The 20119-nt window shown below is 48.2% G+C and overlaps 1 protein-coding gene across 1 annotated transcript in view; it reads left to right on the top strand.

Annotated features, from left to right (window-relative positions):
- The window catches only part of LOC149366596 (glycine dehydrogenase (decarboxylating), mitochondrial), a 102321-nt gene extending 86508 nt beyond the window's left edge, over positions 1 to 15813 (top strand). Inside the window, exons 14-23 of the mRNA XM_089551392.1 lie at positions 1525 to 1600; positions 2778 to 2903; positions 4246 to 4325; positions 7851 to 8033; positions 8908 to 9167; positions 10074 to 10169; positions 10916 to 11023; positions 12498 to 12562; positions 12731 to 12811; positions 15076 to 15813. Of these exons, the coding sequence (XP_089407518.1) occupies positions 1525 to 1600; positions 2778 to 2903; positions 4246 to 4325; positions 7851 to 8033; positions 8908 to 9167; positions 10074 to 10169; positions 10916 to 11023; positions 12498 to 12562; positions 12731 to 12811; positions 15076 to 15192 (1192 nt within the window). The 3' untranslated portion in view covers positions 15193 to 15813. The remainder of the gene's footprint in view (positions 1 to 1524; positions 1601 to 2777; positions 2904 to 4245; positions 4326 to 7850; positions 8034 to 8907; positions 9168 to 10073; positions 10170 to 10915; positions 11024 to 12497; positions 12563 to 12730; positions 12812 to 15075) is intronic.
- The last annotated feature ends 4306 nt before the right edge of the window (positions 15814 to 20119 follow it).

The following is a 20119-nucleotide window of genomic DNA, read 5'->3' as shown; positions in this document are numbered from 1 at the left end:
AATCCTCAATCATGTAACCCTTTTCACGACCCTCGGTACAGCAGATTTTCACGCGATATCGTTAAAGGCCCCGTTACCAAGAAAATCTGACATCGGTATTGTGAGTGAAAATTCACGAGCATGACTCTGGCAGGTGCTGCCCAGAAAGCAAGCTTACGAGGCAGGTGGTGTGGCCACCTAGGTCACGTGACTTTGCGGCGTCATCGCTACCTGCCCAACGGAAAGTGAGCAACCTGCCCACCGTGGCAGCTGGCAGTTAAACTAATGATCAGTCGCTCGGGACCTGGGTCGCACAAGGCCCACCGCTGGCAGCACCTGCCATCGCTGGGCAGTGGCGCATCGCTTAACCGCTGCACCACTGCGCCAGGAGGGGTATTAGGACTCCCAGGGATCTGTGAATGTAAAGTAGAGGATGACCTTCAGCATATATGGGAATTAACCCGTTACGCTGTCGCGTCACACCCTGAAGGCGGAGCTTTGAGGGTCCCTTCTAATTTTTCGGACTGTGGGGAGAGTATTGAAGCGCTTCGTGCGTCAACTGTTTCCAGTGCTTGCCTGTAGGTCTCTTCCGCAGCCCAGTGTCGAATATGGCAGAACTATTTCACATATCCGTGAAACGCTTATAGGAGAGACGTTTATACGTCTCGCGCCCCATTGCCTTGGAGATGAGTCAATCTAGTTACGTATTACAGCTAGGGGGGGGGGGGGGGGGGGAGCCTAAATATTGTATTCTGTTCGGTTCATGGGCTCTTTATTGTAGGCCGTGGTTCACCGTGACCCAAAAATACATTTTTGCAAGCAACTTAGTTGCGCATTCAGTTTGATTTCTGCACTAGCTACAAATACGAAGTGCGTTACAGAACGTAGCGCTGGAAGTAAAAGGTTCCACTATAAACGCGGAACGTATTCAAGATGCCAGTGTTGATATTAGGTAGCTAAAACAATGCCTCATCTTCCATTCTTCAGCGTCATTCTCAGTTCTTTCAGTTAGAAACAGGCGAGTCTTTACACCAGGGTGTCGCTTTGGCAACAATATCTGTGACTGAGAGCCTTCTAGGGGTGAAGTCGCTTGGCTCAACACTCGGCCGTCGAAACAATTTCACTATTCCACCAGTGCAAACCTTTTTTCACATTCCATGTTCGCCGCCATTAAAGCACTGCTTGTAATCTTCCCCTTCCTCATCATCGCTTAGGTGATGTCTCGGGTTGCATTGTGCGACTCTTAATCTACGCTGGCCCTCTGATGGAGTGTGTCCATAACAGCCCTACTGCGTGCCAAGCCGTACTTACGAATAAGGTAATTGTTAGTGGAGTTGAAATTTTCCGGAAGAACAGGTTATATCGCCAGTCGTTCGCGTTAAGCGCTGAAGTTAAGCGGTGTATAGTTGCGAGTTATAAATATAGGTCGTGATTGAATACGGGCTTGCAGTCTTCTAGTGCGCGTGCTTGCTTGCAATTGTTAATTCCTCTTTGTTCCTTCCGTGGACGTGACTTTTCTTTTGTTTTGCTTTTCTGTGCTTGCAGTGGCGCACAGGGGGAGTACGCAGGCCTCAGAGTCATCTCATCTTACTTTGCCTCTAAAGGAGAGAAGCAGAGGAAGGTGAGCAAGACGCATATATCCGGCCTTGGGGAAACCGCGGGAGCTACGCTTCTGAACTACACTAGAAGAAATACATTCAAGTTTTGTTCGCGCCTTTCACGCAAAGTAGAAAGCTCCGGTTGCCAACGAAACCTGTGCTCGCTGGCGACGTTGAGGGGCGTACAAACTCTCCAACTTCCAAATATCCAAATATAAATAGAGGAAACTCACAGGGGCCCCTAATTTCATTGTGTGGGCAATGGGATAGCATTAGCGGATATTGATTCCCTTAAAGAAAGTGATCACTTCCGGTCTAGTGACGTAACTTCCCTCTAGCCAACCAGCCAATGGGAATGCTCCCTTGTGACATCACTTCCTTTCAGCCAGAGAGAATGCTCTGGTCTAGTGACGTAACTTCCCTCTAGCCAACCAGCCAATGGGAATGCTCCCTTGTGACATCACTTCCTTTCAGCCAGTGAGAATGCTCTGGTCTAGTGACGTAACTTCCCTCTAGCCAACCAGCCAATGGGAATGCTCCCTTGTGACATCACTTCCTTTCAGCCAGTGAGAATGCTCTGGTCTAGTGACGTAACTTCCCTCTACCCAACCAGCCAATGGGAATGCTCCCTTCTTGTGACGTCACTTTCTCCCAGCCAGTGAGAATCCTCCGGTCTCGTGACGTAACTTCCCTCTAGCCAAGCATCTAATGGGAATGCTCTGTTCTGGTGACGTCACTTACAATTCCAGCCAATCAGCTAATTTAGCTTCAGACGACGCGTTTCTTTCCTGATGAGACTTTTAATGCTATCGCATTAATAACTCCAAGTCACCCCAGCTGACGGGTAATCCGATTTGTTATGTTGGCGCTGTGAGCGGATACAGAGCGCCAGTAGCCTACAGCGAAACCTAGGAGCACAAGGCGACATCTCCGATAGGCCTGTGCGGTTGGCTCGCGAGCGCGTGAGAACAGCATGCTTGCGAACCCGTCGCCTCGCGCTCGAAGCTTCCACTTCAATGTGAGAAGCTGCGAAACGCCACACGCATGCGCATTTCGTTCCTGGGTCAATAACTGTATCGGTGGTGGGGGGACTGTAAATTGTATGAACTCTTCCTTGCTCTTCTGTGGTTCCCAACTGGGCGCGCACTCTGGCGTCAAGATTCAGTTGTCGTCCCTTCCCCCGTCTACCCTGGTGCTCAGGTGTGCCTGATTCCCATGTCTGCGCACGGCACCAACCCGGCGAGCGCTCACATGGCCGGCATGGCCGTGGACCCGGTGAACATTAAGAAGGACGGCAGCGTGGACGTCGCCCACCTCAAGGCAAAGGTATGAGCACGCGCATGATGGACTGTCCATAACCGTCTTCGACATCACATCATGGCTTTAGAGATCACTGCGAGCAGTAGCACAGGCGTGTGCTACTTCATGCTTATCAGCTGGTTTCTTCAGCTCAGCCGATAATAGGTCTTACTGCCCTCACTGGTTGGAACATCTGCCTCGCATACGGGAGGTGTAGTCGGATCCCCAATGCTGTCGAGTGTACACCGACCTTCCGATGGGCATGAACTTTCCTCTGGCCTCGTGTTGGACTTCACTGCAATGAACTGCTTGTAAAAATGGACCTTTGACCACACGCAAACTACGTTTTCTATGTTAGTCATGGCACTGTTTTGCCAGGCAGTCGTTGCGCCATTAAAACAACATCATCATCAAAAAGTGGTTTCAGGAGGCTTTAGGAAGACGTTCACTGCGAAATGGGTTTCGGGTTAATTTTTTATTTACTCACGAAAATGATACAAAATGAAGTACAAAGGGAGTATTTTAACAAGAGGTTCTGAAGTACAGGACTGCGATGGAACCTCCTGTACTTAAATAAAACAAGGTGTGGCATGACCGCAGGGTATCAGTTACATAACAGATTGATAAAATATAAATGGTACGTGTAACAACCGACGAACACTACAACCAATTTACAAACGACAATAAGTTGCGAGACACATGCATTCAAAAGAAACTTACTTGAACCGTAATAGCTCACTGAATTTATGTCACGGTAGCCGTTTTCATAATGTATAGAATATAAACCAGGGTTAGTTTGATACAGAAAAGGAATACTGTCAGCTTCATTACTTCGCATTACTATTTCATCCACATTGCAAATGTTACGGGAATGTCAACATCGGATTAGCGACTGTTTCCCCACATGTGAACGACATTGTATGTTTGGATTGACGTATGTGTAAGCATCGTTTCCTCACCGACCTGTATAGATTGCAGTTCCAAGGTAATCAAACCGCATCGATAACGGCGAGATTTTGTGAACATTTCTTTAAAGGAAGACACGTGACAAGAAAGCAAAACTGACTTCACCAAGACATTGAAACAAAACACCCGTGCATCAGGATAAGAGTTGACCCATGTTTTTATCTAACCAAACATAGCAAGTTCGCGGCTGCACCTCTGCGGCTCCCTTTGGCGTACCTCTGATCATGATAGCGATTACTGCAGCGGTACCAAAAGCATGCATAAAAATATTCGTGTACCTCTTGCCTCTCATCAGATCACAATTGTTCGTTTATGGTGGTATTACCGACCTTCGTAGAAAATATGGCGCGAAGGAAACGCGTTTAGCAGCTCTTCAAATTGAATCTTTTTCCATGTTTTTCAGTTGGACCAGCATGGAGACAAGGTTGCCTGCATCATGATCACTTACCCGTCCACGAATGGAATCTACGAGGAGACCATCTGGTGCGAACTTTCAAAATTACATCTCTCTGCTGCCACTAGCCATACGCCATGCTGCATAATATAGTTGAAGCTATAGGATTGGATCCATTTCCTTTTTCCTTCTTAATTATTTTCATCGGAACTACCTCTGAGCGACTTAATGAAATCGCCAGCAAACTCATCGCCGGCACGTTTCGCTCCGTTGTAGATCCTATGTTAGGTTGTAGTGTATTTTAAAAGGTCTAATTTGACTGACAAAACATGATGTAAAGTTTTGTGCGTTAATTTAAGTTTGCGCACTTAACGCTGTCACTGTAAAACGAGGACAGTGGAATAGAGATCATTGTGCGGTCTGTGCGCCCTTTCATTGGCATCTTGTTCAGTACCATGGTACTGTAACACGAAATTACGTATTACAGCAGCTGACACAAAGGATAAGTCCATTAGAACAACTAGCACAAAAAAGGAATCTTTTGATAAAAATCTGTTGAAAACTTTTCTACACCTTGTGGTTGGCGCATGATGGCCTTAGTTTATTATGTGCCATTAAACCCCACACACCAACACAACAAAAAGAAAACGGGACGAGAGAAGGACACTCCCGTTTCTTGCGCTAGCTGTTTTCTTGAAGAACCAATAGCCCGAATTCACGCCTTAGCGATGATAATTCGTTGTTCTGGTAATTCTTCATTGTGGTCGGAATACTAAAGAGTTTATTCCTATCTCATAATTTTGCTCTGCAGCTGGCTAGGAAACAATGACCGTTAGTCCTACCTGCTTCTTCCCGAATCGCTTCGAAACACTTTAGTATTGCCAGTATGGCTAGCGCATTCACAACCACTTGAGGTGAACAAAGCTCCGGCGATTTTGTTATCCTGTGCTCGGTAAGCGCGGCTTAAAGGTGAAACTGCTCAAATACAAAATATCCATGTCGCGCTACCATCCCTAAGGATACGTTCCATATTAGCCGCTCGTATGCAATTACGGGAATATGGAGTCCATAAAATATGGGCAAATATATAGAAATCACTGTCTTTCGTGCGGAGGCCAGAAGCATTTCACATAATTCCATAAAATATCCATACAGTGCGCACGACGTCATATGAAATCCCCAAGATTCCGTATATGCTTTCTATATAGTCCATATCGACTCTATATGATCCATACTGGACTCTATATAATCCTTGTGGAAGCATATGGGACTCGTATATGGAAACATTCAGTAGGGATGGCTGCGCCGGGTAAACAAAATCTAAAGTACATACGCTTATCTCATTTGCTGCTCTATTTATACGTGACGAAAACCTTAAAGGTGCACTGAAGAGGAATCTGAACTCGTCTTTTTTGCCGCGGGAACTCAATCTGCACGTTCCGAGCATTTTTAGAAACTTCGATTCATTGCCCTGTGTGGTTGATTTCCCTAATTAAATCGAATTAACGTCCGGCTCCCGCCTTTTTTTTTAATTCTCCCCCGTACGGTGGGCGGAGTCGACCAACGCGTGGGGTGCCTTTCAGCCAGTCCCGCGGCGGCTTGCCGCTCTGCCATCGGAGGAGTAATACGTAGTAGTCCGTAGAAGTAAATAGTCCGCGCGTATTTTTATTTCTGCGGGCTTATTTTGCGGCTATATTATCTGCTAATGAAACTATTTATTCACGGAAACCTAAAAAACAAAATAAAGCGAAAGCAAAGCCTCCACAGAGCTGGCTGCAAGGCACTCCACGCGTTGGTCGACTCCGCCCACCGTACGAGGGAGAATTCAAAAAAAAAAAGGCGGGAGCCGGACGTTAAAGGGACCATGAAAAGAATTAAAAGACGCTTGTAAATGTTAGAAGTTATGCTCAGAAGCACTGACACCAAGTATGAGTCTTCGGAACTGAGCCGGCAATTTATTATGGCTTTTTAAAAATCGCGTTTTTTAAAATTCGCGGGCCGATTGGTGTCTTCGTAGGGAGCGATTTTGAAACCAAAACCGGGAAAACAGACGTCACTAGTCCCATGACGTCGGTAGGCCACCACACGCTGTCATTCGCTCGAGCCGCGGCAGCTACGACGTCACGGGCACACTTCCGGTAGCGGTGAAAATCGTCTGCTCGAGGCGCCGCGCGACCCCCTCGGGCAAGCGCGGGCCAGGGCATTGCCTTCACGCATATGTTTCCAATTTACCTCTGCCGCCTCTTTCTGCCGGTAGTTCGGGAGCAAAGAAAGCGCCGAGACCGGAGAGACGCTGCCGACGCACGCTGCTCCTCGGGAGTGCGACAACCGGAAGCCGTAAACCGAACGTCAGCGAATGACGTATTCATGGGCGGAGCCCAGTCCCGGAGCTGTTTTCTTTATTTTTTCTTGGTGCTCCGCGCGTATGAGTTGAGGGGGGAGAGGAGGAGCGTGATTTTTAATCGTCTATAACTTCGTTGTTATTCATGCTAGCTCGAAAATTCTTTCGCTGGGGTGACGAGTGATGAATTGCCTATCTTTACGTAATCTCAATTAATTTGTTTCATAGTCCCTTTAATTCTATTTAATTAGGAAAATTAGCCACACAAGGCAATAAATCGAAGTTTCTAAGAATGCTGGGAACGTGTAGATCGAGTTCCCGCGGCAAAAAGACGAGTTCAGATTCCTCTTCAGTGCACCTTTAACACAGCAGACCCACAGTTCCTTCCCTGCACCTAACTTCTTTCGCTGCCGTTTCTCAGCGGGGTCGCACGAACCGCAAAGCAGCTTTCTTTGCCAAAGTCGCGGTACAGCATACTAAGAGGAATGGTGTTCTATTCAGTGTTGCTGTTAAGCTTCGCCTGTAAGAGTGGAGCGCGACAGCGTCTTGCAGCGCTGCCAGGGAGTCCATAGAACGCCATCGCCCGTTCGGTTCTACGCCTTGCCCGTTGGAGAAATGGAAAATTGTTTGTTTTTTGAGCAAAGGAAATGACGCAGTAATAGTCGCCCGTTCCCACGATTATAGGTCGCTGGTTCGAATCTCTGCCGTGCGATAGGCTCTAACTTAATGCAGTAATTTTATTCTGCACGAAACGCTGAATCGTATGGCACCATCCGGAACATTCTCCGGCAAACGGTTGGCATGGTACGATTTTTTCGGACGAGCGGTGTCGACAACTAGAACTACGTCGCCGACGACTTTTACCCGCCGCGGTGGCTCAGTGGTAAGGCGCTCGTCTACCGAGCCGGAGTACCCGGGTTCGAACCCGACCGCGGCGGCCGCGTCTCGATGGATGTGAAACGCAAGAGGCGCCCGTGTGCTGTGCGTTGTCAGTGCACGTTCAAGATCCCCAGGTGGTCGAAACTATTCCGGAGACCTCCACTATATGGCACCTTTCTCTCTTTCTTCTTTCACTCCTACCTTCCTCCCTTCCCTTACGGCGCTGTTAAGGTGTCCGCCGATATATATGAGACAGATACTGTGTCATTTCCTTTCCTCAAAAACCAATTCACCAATTCACGGCTTTTCGACCGAACGAGCTGTATACGCTCTCGCTTAAAAAGGAAGTATGAATCAGCAGGAAATCGTTTCATGTGTGTTGTGCATATCGCAGCGACGTCTGTGACCTGGTGCACAGCGCGGGTGCCCAGGTGTACCTGGACGGCGCCAACATGAACGCTCAGGTAGGCGTCTGCCGGCCGGGAGACTACGGCTCGGACGTCTCTCACCTGAACCTGCACAAGACCTTCTGCATACCGCACGGAGGCGGAGGGCCTGGTATGGGGCCCATCGGAGTGTGAGTGAGCTGGCTGTTGTTACGGAACCATTTTTGTCCAGAAGCCGTACCCTTAAACCAGGTACGAACTGAGGTGGCATGATTTTCGGACCGAGCCACGTTTAACGATTTGAAAAGGTTTCATGTTAAGTAGTTACCTGCTGTTCAGTTACGCAACAACTGACCACAGAACGTCTTACTAAAGACCTGGGCTTCATTTCTCGAAGGCTCCGGACTCTATACAGAAGGACTTAACGGTAAAACTGCCGGTTTTTTTCGTTGACTCATCTGTCCGCGGGGATGATACGTTTGCATTTAGGTAGGCACAAAGGCGCTCGGCCGCATCATGTTTGACGTCATCGCCATGATCATTTAAGGACTTCTCTGCGCTCTTTTCTAGATAAACCATTTCACGCCTGAAAGATCCTGCCCCGCTGGCCGCCACTGTCAGGCTCTACTTCTATGAACGTTTTCTTCACCGCAGGGTGACCACTCTTGCAACAAAAAGGCCGTTAGTTACCCTTAGGTTCACTTCCGTTCGTCATAAATGAGCGCAATGCCACCTGTAAGCTTTTAATGCTTTCAGTAGTCTCATAGCTGCAGCATCTTGTTTCTTAATAAAACATGGTGAAATGGTCTTTGTCTTACATGGTTGCTCGTCAAAGACACTGCAGATGAACACAACGGACAATAAAACTGAAGAAAAGGCACAAGGCGTTGTTCCATGGCATTTGATTTTTCCTTGTTTCCCTCTTATGGTCCTCTGTGTGCCTGAGCTTTCAGTTCGAAGTAGCGGGATCGGGCGTGGAGCTGTGTACGTCATTGGCAGTGTTGCTCGTGATGTTCCACGAACTCGAGACCTCTGATGCACGGCGCCGTACTTGTTCCCCCGCAGGAAGGCCCACTTGGCTCCGTTCCTTCCGTCGCACCCCGTGGTGGACCCGTGGTCCTTAGGGGGAGCCGGCCAGAACTCGTTCGGCGCCGTGTGCGCCGCCCCGTGGGGCTCGTCGGCCATCCTGCCCATCTCGTGGGCCTACATCAAGATGATGGGCGCCGAGGGGCTGCGCAGGGCCACCGAGGTGGCCATGCTCAACGCAAACTACATGCGCAAGCGACTCGAGGACCACTACAAGGTGCTCTACCTCGGAAAGAACGGTACGCTCTTTGCCCCAAAGCCTGTACCTCATGGACTTGGCAGCACAATCTTTGTTGTGGTTCAAGGTGGTGGCTGTCTCGCCCGCTTTGTCCATGTTTCCTCAAGAACACGAAACCGCGCTTAGAGACGAGACAAGCAAGTAGACATCGTAAGGAGCTGGCCGAAGTGCTGTAAGAAACAAATGGACAGAACACAAGGGGCAAGGATGAGGCGTACAGCACCTGCCATCTGTCCTCATGCGGTCTCAATGGGCTTAAGACTGGAGGCTTGCCTAGGCGATGTGGTGTGCTACCGCTGTCGCTTGGTTCTTGAGGATAGCAAAAGCCTAAGAATTTTTTTTGCATGTTTCTTCTACGCAGTAGACTCGGCCCTTAGTTGCATACTGCTAATTGCACAAAAATCGGAAAAAATTGACGCTGTACTACAGAGCTGCTTCATGTGCTACCCTCCGCTGTGATGCCTGCGAACCATGGACCGCATATCACGGAGGCTGTCTACATGAATCGTGGCACAGTCACCCGCTAAGAACTTAGAGCAGCTATAACACTCTCGCTAGCATGTCCAATCTCGTATTTTTTTTTTTTTGGGGGGGGGGGGGTGCTGTTCTGTTCAGTGTTCTGATATCTTGCTCTTAACTTATGGCGAATGGTTGAGGCTAACGTTGTTTTGAACAGGCCTGGTCATCAGCCGCGTTACATTTCCGCAAGATTCGCTCGCTGGTTGATTTGGCTCGACGCAGGTTGCCTTTTCATTGCGGAAATCTTTCATGGCTGCAAAGACAATGTGCCGCAGGTTTTCAAACTAAATGATAGCTTTTCTAGGAGCAGGACTGAATTTCCCAGGGCTGATTAGAGAAGCGTCATTCCTAATAGATCCTTTCTTTTCCATGCCTCTCGCTGCCGAAGGCTTCGTCGCCCACGAGTTCATCCTGGATATGCGGGACTTTAAGAAGACCACCGGCGTGGAAGCCATGGACATCGCCAAGAGGCTACAGGACTACGGTATGCGAAGTGCCGCTTGGTCTCGCAGAATCGACCTATACACGACGAAAACGTCAGTTGGTAATATCTTAGATGGAATTTCTAGCAGGAAGTGAACTTCACAGGTGGTACGAACGTACCAAGGGGATAACCAGTGGCCTGCTAGCGTCGCAAAGTGGATTAGTGATGAAGGAAAACACTGTGATGATGGCACAGGCCCAGGTATATCGAGAAGGTTAGCAAGCTTGTTGGTATCAAGCTTGTTGGTTTGTTTTGCCAGAAGCGCTTTCGTAGAACGAAAGCGCTTAAGAAAAGGCATGGCTTAAGGATTAATAAAGAACTTCGAACTGTTCAACAGTTAACCATCCTGTTAGGAAGAAACACGGGGAAAACTTTTGCTATTCGGTGCTGTCAAATAGCATGCATCACGCAATCTTAAAATTCTCGTTTATGGTTGTTGGGTTTAACGTCCCAAAGCGACTCATGCTACACATTCTATTGCTATCATTCGTTACACAAGATCGGGGCGACTCGAGTCATTATTGCTTGCACGCGATGAAGTTCACATGTAACAATATTATTTTTTGTATTACTCCGACGCTAAAAGGCAGTCCCAGTGTACGTGTTTCAGGAATGTCGTTTAGTGGCCTTAGGTGTATACCGGTTTAGGCTGGCAGCACGTATACGATATGTGTGGGATGCTGCCAACATCTGAAAGCGTTTATTCTGGACGTTAACTTAATTTATCCGTCTTTCTTTCTCCGAAGGCTTCCACGCCCCTACGGTGTCCTTCCCCGTCAGCGGCTGCCTGATGGTGGAACCCACGGAGTCCGAGGATAAGCAGGAGCTCGACCGGTTCTGCGACGCCATGATCTGTGAGTAATTCACTTTGCATTCAGCGGGACAGTGCAGAAGCCAGCAGGAATGAGGAGCGGAGGTTGCAGAGAAGAAATACACGACATGGGATTCTGTCATACCTTCTCTTTTCTTCGTACTTTATTTCGTTCATGTCAGTCTTCATAACCAGTGGTAATCTGACGACCTAGTCTGGCACATTTACAGCCTGACCCGCTTCACTCACTTTGTCTTTGCAATTCCTGAAGCGAACCTGCTCGTTTTAAGTCTAGTTGCCTGAAGCCCCGACGCGGTGGCTCAGTGGTTATGGCGCTCGTCTGCTGGCCCGAAAGACGCGGGTTCGATCCCGGCCGCGGTGGCCGAATTTTGATGGGGGCGAAATTCTAGAGGCCCGTGTGCTGTGCGATGTCAGTGCGTGTTAAAGAACCCCAGGTGGTCGAAATTTCCGGAGCCCTTCACCACGGCGTCTCTCATAGCCTGTGTCGCTTTGGGACGTTGAACCCTCCTAAACCTAAACCTCTAGTTGCCTGAAGTTAGGTTTCTCTCCCTGCATTGCACTTATAATTAAAGTGTGCAGCTTATATATAACGTTCTCGCAATCACAGGCAGTAGCAATCTACAAGTAGCTTAATTTTTTATGTATTAGTACATTAAACTGTGATGGCTCTCAGCCACTTAGTTTCAAATGCCGATGGACAATGAGAGGAGGCCTTGACGTTATGTGATCAAACTGCATTTTGCTCACGATTTAAAACTCCTTGCTCTGCTAATGCATGATCCAGCACACATTCGTGGAGTTTTAACTGGTAAAAGTTGAGAACCCGGCAAAAGCGCAGAGTACCGCTGGATTGCAGTACTAGAAAATGTTCGTTTCTAATAGTGTTAGTTGTTAATGCCAGTCCCCACCCGCGTCCGCCTCTTCGAATATCATGGTCGGCGTCACGTGACTCGCTGTCGCAGTATACTCATTTAAATTTGCCAGTTAAAGGGCCATGCTACGTATTAATATCAACTAGTCACGCGATCTAATTAAAGCGTCACATGATGGTCACTCTTTGCGCATGCATGACCCCCCCCCCCACCTTACCCCATTAAAGCTGGCTGTGGAACTGATGTCACAAGATGCGAACTCCCCCTCAACCTTTTTTTTTTCTTTAACTCCTGCCGTACGCGCTGAATTAATCGTCCGAATAAATTTCGAGTGACACCTTCGGTACCTGGAACCTGAAAGAAGTTGGCGCTGAGCGAGAACGTGACAGAGTGCGTAGCAGACCCGCTGACAGGTGAACCTGCATTTGTGACAGTCGGCTTCTCTGTCGGGTCTGGTTTACCATTGTGCGAATAGCGTTGCAGACGTCACCCCCATAAATTTACCAACTCTGGCCGTTGTCGTCAAGTTACTGTTCTTTCTTCCGTTCCGCCAATGATTGTAACCTGCGTATCAGTCGGCAGCGAACTATTTGAAACGCTAACCAACGGCTGTCTTCTGTGCAGTGATTCGGCAAGAAATTCAAGACATCGAGAACGGCAAATTCGACATGAAGGCCAACCCTCTCAAGGTAAACGCATGGATTAGTAAAACGTTACAACCTCTAAAGCATAGCAAAAATATCCAGCCTTTTGACAATCAAGGCAAGGGAGTGTGACTTCTCGCGTCCGTCGTAGTTTCAGAAGACCGCTTTATCGATGCTTTTTTTCTCTCTCCTCGTTCGCCGCGGCGTTTCCAGATGGCGCCGCATCCCCAGAAGGTTGTCATCAGCTCCAAGTGGGACCTTCCCTACACGAGGGAACAGGCGGCGTTCCCAGCGGTGAGTGATGGACCCACGTGCAAGCTCTTTCATTTTCACCTTCGCGCGAGCACTTGGGTTGCTTGCCTGAGCGGAAATGACCATTGAAGCTAACAGCAATCAACCACTATCCCCGCTAAACTCGATTATTCGGCGTTAACTTTCTGTGACCCTTAAATGAAATTAAATGACCTGTCGTTGTGTAAATCGTCTCAAGCTACCCGGTTGTAGCAGTTAAGAAAACACGAAGACGCCCTTCGGTGCGACAGCGTTAAGTGACGGCGACAATAGGAAGTTTTGTCCCAACCTTACGGTAAGCACGGTAACTGCAACAACTGTTATACCGTACGGTAAACTTGGCTACGCAACCCTGGCAACGGTAGCAACGGCAACGCGTTACCGATTTGCCGTACGGCTGTCCGGCTATGCTAAAACGGTCTGCTTTCTAATGCCGTGGCGTTTCAAAACTGTGATTGTTTTATGCCGTCATGAAGACCTGAAAAAAAAACACTACGGTAGTGACATCTAATCTTCCTTCTGTCCTGTTCCCACGCCCTTCGAAGTTGTTTTCTGTGCCATTTCATGGCTCGACGGTAGCGGCACTTGGACCGCTGTTCTAGTAACAATACGAAGATGCAGGATGCGTAGTATTTTTTTTAATTTCACGCGCCCCTGACTGCACCCCGCTTCTGCTCGCTTCGCGCAATCTTTGACGTCATCGGCTGGTGTTCGAAATCGTGAAGACGACCCAAACGTTTCGAAACGTCTCTCAGACGTCACGAAGACATGCGGCTGGTCTATCATATGTGGCGTGCGCTTGGGACACTGCCTACGGAAGCGCTGCCCGATAGCATCCGCAGGTCTTTACGTACAAACTTGATGGACAGAATTTGATAGCGTGTATGCCAGCTGGCGAATATGCAAATGTTGCAAAAAGAAAGAAAGAGACAGGAACATTTGCATTGGTTGCCAAATGCATGCAGGCTTTAGTTGTTTATTTTTATTTCATGGAACTTCAAAGCAGTTGTCATTACTTCTGTTTTATTGATTTCAACATTTTCTTTTTTCATGCGAAAAGACTCCACGAACACTTGCTGTGACAAGACCCAAAATAGGTCCCTTTACCAGTAATAATGCAGTCCTTAAATAAGTCTACAGTAAGCATTATTGCTACCATGTCTTCCACATTCATCGTACTTTATGCAAAAACAAATTTCGAAGCAAGGCCTGTTTTGAAGAAAAATTACATTTAGTTTCACGTGTACCAATTGTGGACATTGGTAATTGAAAGATTAATGCGGCCTTTGTAACTCTTCATCTACTTAATGTCGACTTGCATATCCGATATGTGATGTGTTTGGTTTAGATTAATGCTTTTACCGATATCTATACGACCATAAGAATTTTCAGACTGTAGCTTCTGCGCCGGATAGACAGTCTTCCAGCCAATAATGTCGCGAATTCCCGAGCTCTTCATAGTAATCTTCTAACACCCAGTTACAAACCTTGCAGCGCATTTCCGTGCCTTTTCCAAACTGGAAGGAATACATTGTTCGGCTCTCCTTACTCTACAGCTGAATTTGGAAGATGGGGATGATGAATAAAAAGGAAAATGCAGCACGCGAAGGTCAAGTTCTTGATAAAATTCAGGGGATTGTTTTGGCATTCGGTGAGAAGTCGTTTCTACAGCAATATCACCCAGTGTTTCGAGAGTATATTGCATTTAATTTGTAGCGAAAGCTACACTAGGACAGCTAATACACATTTCGCTGTGAGCCTCCGAACGACCTTGAAATGACCTAATTCGCCGTGGGCCTCCGAATGTCCTTGAAACGACCTTGAGGTAGGTAATGGTTGTACATCTGCCTTACCATGTAAGGTCCACCCTGGTGCTGCACCACTTAACCTTGACCTTTGATCCTTCAAGTTGTCAGTAGACGGCGGTAAGAAGCCACGTGGTAATTGCGTGGTGTCACGTGATTCAGTTTATAGCTGTGACGTCAGGGTATGGGGTATATATACCGGAGCAATGCGTTCTTCTTTCGCTACGTGGAAACTCGGTTCAGCAGAGTTGAACCACTCGTCTTTTTAACGAGCATTAGAAACCTCAATGGGCCGAAATGCTTTGTCGGTCATGAAATTCGCCCATTGACTGGAAGGAAGTGGCGTCACCAGACCGGAAATAACGTGACTTCCGGTAAAGGCATTCACAACTGGTGATGCTATCGCACTGCCAACTCATAATGGATTGTCACTGCGATTTTTTTTTCGTCTGTTTCGTGCAGAAGTTCGTCACGCCCGAGACGAAGGTATGGCCGACGGTTGGTCGCATCGACGACATCTACGGCGACACCAACCTGATGTGCAGCTGTCCACCCATGGAGACGTACGAATCGCTCTAGTCACCCCCGAGAGTCAGTGTGCCCATCCCCTCCTTATTTGACAATTCTTTCAAGGTGTTATCTCGACGTAAGCGCCACCGCAGTGCCGCATGGTGCGAGCAAGAGACTTTATATTCTCCGCACGCAGCCCACCAAGTCGTCCGGCGGAGTGAACGGTTGAAGGTCTTCGCTGACTGTGCGACGGCGACACTAAATTCGTGCTTTTTATTTTCATCTATAACGGAGAGTAATGAGAGTCATCTTCAATGACTGTTCTTCATTTCGTGGCCAAGAAGAGACTACGCTTATCTTTGCGGCACGGTGATGGAATCTTCCAGGCCTGGTTCAAACATGATAGCGCAGTTGTTGCTTATCAGCGCTATGCAATCTATTTGCGAGCCCATGGCTTATAGTGGCACGCTGATGTGATGATACAAGAGAAATTATTTCGATAGAACTCGAAACGTTTTTGTGGACATACGCTGCGCCTCTAAATGATCGACTATCTTCTGCGCTTAATTTTGTAAAGTGAAAGAACCGCCATGCTTCCTACTGCGCGGAGCAAACTGCGCGCCGATTTCTTCACGTGAATCTGTAAATTATAATTGTTGTAAATAAACCGTATTCCAGTGGTCTGACGTATACGGGACTGCGTGTGTGCCTGATTACGAGGCAAAACCATGGTGTCCACTTTGTCGCGTTTCAGACGTGCCTACTTGATGCTGATACGATGCGTTAGCCAAACGCTATTGCTGGGGGTGCATTCACGCTGTCCGTCTATCACGTGTGGTTTAACTAGGTACGGACTCCATTCCAGCCTGTCCTGTGAGAAAATGTAAAAAAAAAACTGAGATCATTGCCGCGACCCGCATTGGAGCAATGCGAAAGCAAAGTGTCCGCATACTATGTCGACGTCCGTGGCTGTTCTGACGTCCGTGTACTATATCGACGACCATGGCTATTTTGACTTCTGTGTTTTTTCGCGTTTCTTTAACTCTTTATACCTCACCAACCAAATTTCTCCCACGGCAACATTTCATCACACACTATCTCTCACAATCGCACTTTCATACATTTATCTTCAGACAACGACGCAGTCGTGGGGACAAAACTGCGCACACTTTTTACTGATGCGGCAGAGCCACATAATGCTCTGGTATTAGTGTATGTGTTACTACTACTATCCCTACAGTTCCTCAATATACACTGTCGATTTTGTGTGACCGCAAGTCAATGTCACACCAAATTTAGTAGCCTAGTCCGGCCGACGCAAGAGTGATCGAGCTTCACATATCACTTCGAAGCGCATATAAATTCTTGCACGTGGCACATATACCTTGTAAGAAACGGTCGAGGGTATTGGTATTGAATGGTATTGCGTACGAGATCCATTTGTCTCGTACGCAAAATTCACTCTTTATACGCCTGCTAGGGCATATCTGTAAAGTGATCGAGTCACACCTTCGTCTCCCAACTGCCCGGAATACCACGCCAACCTTCCCCACTCTCTCTCTCTCTGAATGTCATACAGTCACCACATTACCCCTACCCATCCCCTAGTTCATGAAGTGTGCATGGCTCGCCTCGGACAAGTCGCACATCAATTGGCCCTCGAGCGGCAAACCCGCTACAAACTTAGCGGCTGACGGCTGACACAAAGCTGCATATTAAAGTGTATGCTCACTCTCGGTATTGTTGCTTCCGGCCTTTGAGGTGAGGTGCCACCCACGTAGTACCTGCCGCGGTGACTCAGTGGTTACAGCGCTTATCTCCTGAGCCAGAGGACGCAGGTTGAATCCCGACCGCTGCTGCCGTGTTTCGATGGCGGTGAAATCCAAGGTGCCCGTATTCAGTGGGATTCGAGTTGGCGTTTGAGGAATCACCCGGTGGTCTGTTCTCTCATCAGGACACACGCTTGCGCAAGAGATAACCCTCACGTGGGTTCGTGGGCATGCCTCGATCCCTGGCAATCAGCGCGTTCATGCGCTGCCTCGAAAACTATCCCTCCGGGCCCCGGAAGATCGTACGCCCAAACCCACGCAGGAAACCTTGCGGGCTCTACTTGCGTAGCATCAAATCTCCATTACAAAAACATCCGCGTCACCCTCTTACCGCCTCACCATACACTAGATTCAAAACACACTTTGGCTGGCAGCAGCTGCAGACAGACTGCTACATCTAACCTTACCTCCGTCATCGACACCACCCTAACTTGACCATCCCACTCCCCTCAACATGTGAGGTGGCCAAGGTCACCCTCATGCAGTACATGGGGGAAAGCCCCCAACCCATGACAGTTCCCCCGATACCCAAACCATCGCCCTCCTCATAGGAGGCCGCTCTGTGGACTGCTCAACCAGCTGGCCAAACATGGCTAGCGGACAGAGCTGTCCATTAGGCTTAGGCCCGTGGACTCTTGGACAAGCAGGAGCGCACCGTTTGTGACCTTTTGTTCTTTTCCTAAAATAAAGTTGTTCCTCCTCCTCCTCATCCAGGTGGTCTAAATTATTCTGGAGCCCCCCACTACGGCGCTCTTCCTCTTTCTTTCACTTAATCCTTCATTCCTAGCCTCGCGGCGCAATTGAGAGTGAAGTGAAACCGTTACTGCACATTTCCTTTCTTCAAATAATTTTCATTCCCATCCGCAGTGCTACAACAGTTCCTTCATGGCAGACGGTGTTTATGCTTCGGCTGTTGGCTCTTGTGAATTGCCCTTACGCATATGGCTGCGGGTAAAGGCAACGCACTTAAGCTCAAAACAATCAATACAGGAAGTGTCGAGACATTTTTACCAGCTAACCAAAATAGTTATTACGTCGCTTCTGTTTGAACACTTAATTAAAACATGTTGCACGTTCCTCAAATAAGAGATACCCACGCTTTCGGTTTAAGTTCGTGCTTCTTCAGAGCTGAGGCGTGGCATAGTTCTTAGATTATTTGAAGACTAATCAGCGTAACAGCATGGAGTGTCCCCATCCACCTTGGTCGTTGCCTGCCAGAACTTTGTACGGCCTTGCACTCTTCCACTTTCAGAGACAAGCAAGGGCTCTTTTTTATCAGCAAATGACCTTGCATGGACGGCTCCCAAGCTAGCGAGTGTTATGGAAACACGGCTTTTGAATAATTCGTTCCTCTCTTTTAAAGTTAAGCGACGACCCTTAAGCCTCCATTGTACGGGAGGAGTATGTTTGAATGTTCGTGTGTGTGTGTGTGTGTGTGTGTGTGTGTGTGTGTGTGTGTGTGTGTGTGTGTGTGTGTGTGTGTGTGTGTGTGTGTGTGTGTGTGTGTGTGTGTGTGTGTGTGTGTGTGTGTGTGTGTGTGTGTGTGTGTGTGTGTGTGTGTGTGTGTGTGTGTGTGTGTGTGTGTGTGTGTGTGTGTGTGTGTGTGTGTGTGTGTGTGTGTGTGTGTGTGTGTGTGTGTGTGTGTGTGTGTGTGTGTGTGTGTGTGTGTGTGTGTGTGTGTGTGTGTGTGTGTGTGTGTGTGTGTGTGTGTGTGTGTGTGTGTGTGTGTGTGTGTGTGTGTGTGTGTGTGTGTGTGTGTGTGTGTGTGTGTGTGTGTGTGTGTGTGTGTGTGTGTGTGTGTGTGTGTGTGTGTGTGTGTGTGTGTGTGTGTGTGTGTGTGTGTGTGTGTGTGTGTGTGTGTGTGTGTGTGTGTGTGTGTGTGTGTGTGTGTGTGTGTGTGTGTGTGTGTGTGTGTGTGTGTGTGTGTGTGTGTGTGTGTGTGTGTGTGTGTGTGTGTGTGTGTGTGTGTGTGTGTGTGTGTGTGTGTGTGTGTGTGTGTGTGTGTGTGTGTGTGTGTGTGTGTGTGTGTGTGTGTGTGTGTGTGTGTGTGTGTGTGTGTGTGTGTGTGTGTGTGTGTGTGTGTGTGTGTGTGTGTGTGTGTGTGTGTGTGTGTGTGTGTGTGTGTGTGTGTGTGTGTGTGTGTGTGTGTGTGTGTGTGTGTGTGTGTGTGTGTGTGTGTGTGTGTGTGTGTGTGTGTGTGTGTGTGTGTGTGTGTGTGTGTGTGTGTGTGTGTGTGTGTGTGTAAGCAACCTCTCGGCAATCTCGCAGTTGGCACCAATAAAAAAAAATGCGCTTAATTTTACAAACAGCTTGTTTTTTTTTTCATCCTATAGTCTAGTAGTCGTTGCGCACGTCTTGGCAGTAACTCCTTCGGATTCCAGGCTGTCTGCAAAACGAGCGGCCACTTCCTGAATGCCGGTGGTCCGCTACACACGCACACGTTCGTTCCCTCACTCCGTGCCTGTCTTGCTATCGCCATGCAAAGCTCGCTTTCACAGTGAATGACGTGATGAAAACACAGCAAGTATGAGCAAAAAAGGAACCCCAGATGAGATAGAAGAAAGATCTCTGTGCTGCGGGCGTGCCTCCGCACACGCCCGCGCGCCGAGCTTCGATAAGACCGCGCCTTCGTCTCTTCAGTGAACTTGGCCTTCCGTCAGCGTCGAGGAAAGAACGTTAACCCGCCGATGCGAGGGGACAGGCGAGGTCGGGGAGGGGGTTGTGGACGCTGCTGTTGACGAGGCGTGCAGGGGTGATAACTGTACCAAGATATGCGTCAGCCATCGACTTTATCTCCTTGAAAGACAGAACAGCCTACCCTCTACAGCAGTGACCAGTTGGGTTTGCTTTTCTACGCACCCTATTGCGCACGAGAACAACCCTTGCAGCTAATCTCAAGAAAATTACATAAAGCGCAAGAAACGGACAGCAGATAAGACGCAAACAGATGAGCCACCAACTAGCCCCTACCAAAATTTTGATCGCTTACAGCTAAGTTGGTTGACAACCGTGCATCTTTCCGTATTACCGCAGAATGCTTTCTTTCAAGAATATATTCATTCTGTAAGCATTTCTACTTTTCTAGAATGCTGGGTTGTCCTGTCGGTCCCTTTGCATTTAAAAACCATCTGAAAAGAAGAACGCACATGACCAGAGTAAAAACGGCG

This window comes from Amblyomma mixtum, chromosome 1 (assembly GCF_055824585.1).
Source record: "Amblyomma mixtum isolate Tamu chromosome 1, ASM5582458v1, whole genome shotgun sequence".
NCBI classification, from domain to species: Eukaryota; Metazoa; Arthropoda; class Arachnida; order Ixodida; family Ixodidae; genus Amblyomma; species Amblyomma mixtum.
This window is presented reverse-complemented; position numbering and strand designations above follow the sequence as displayed.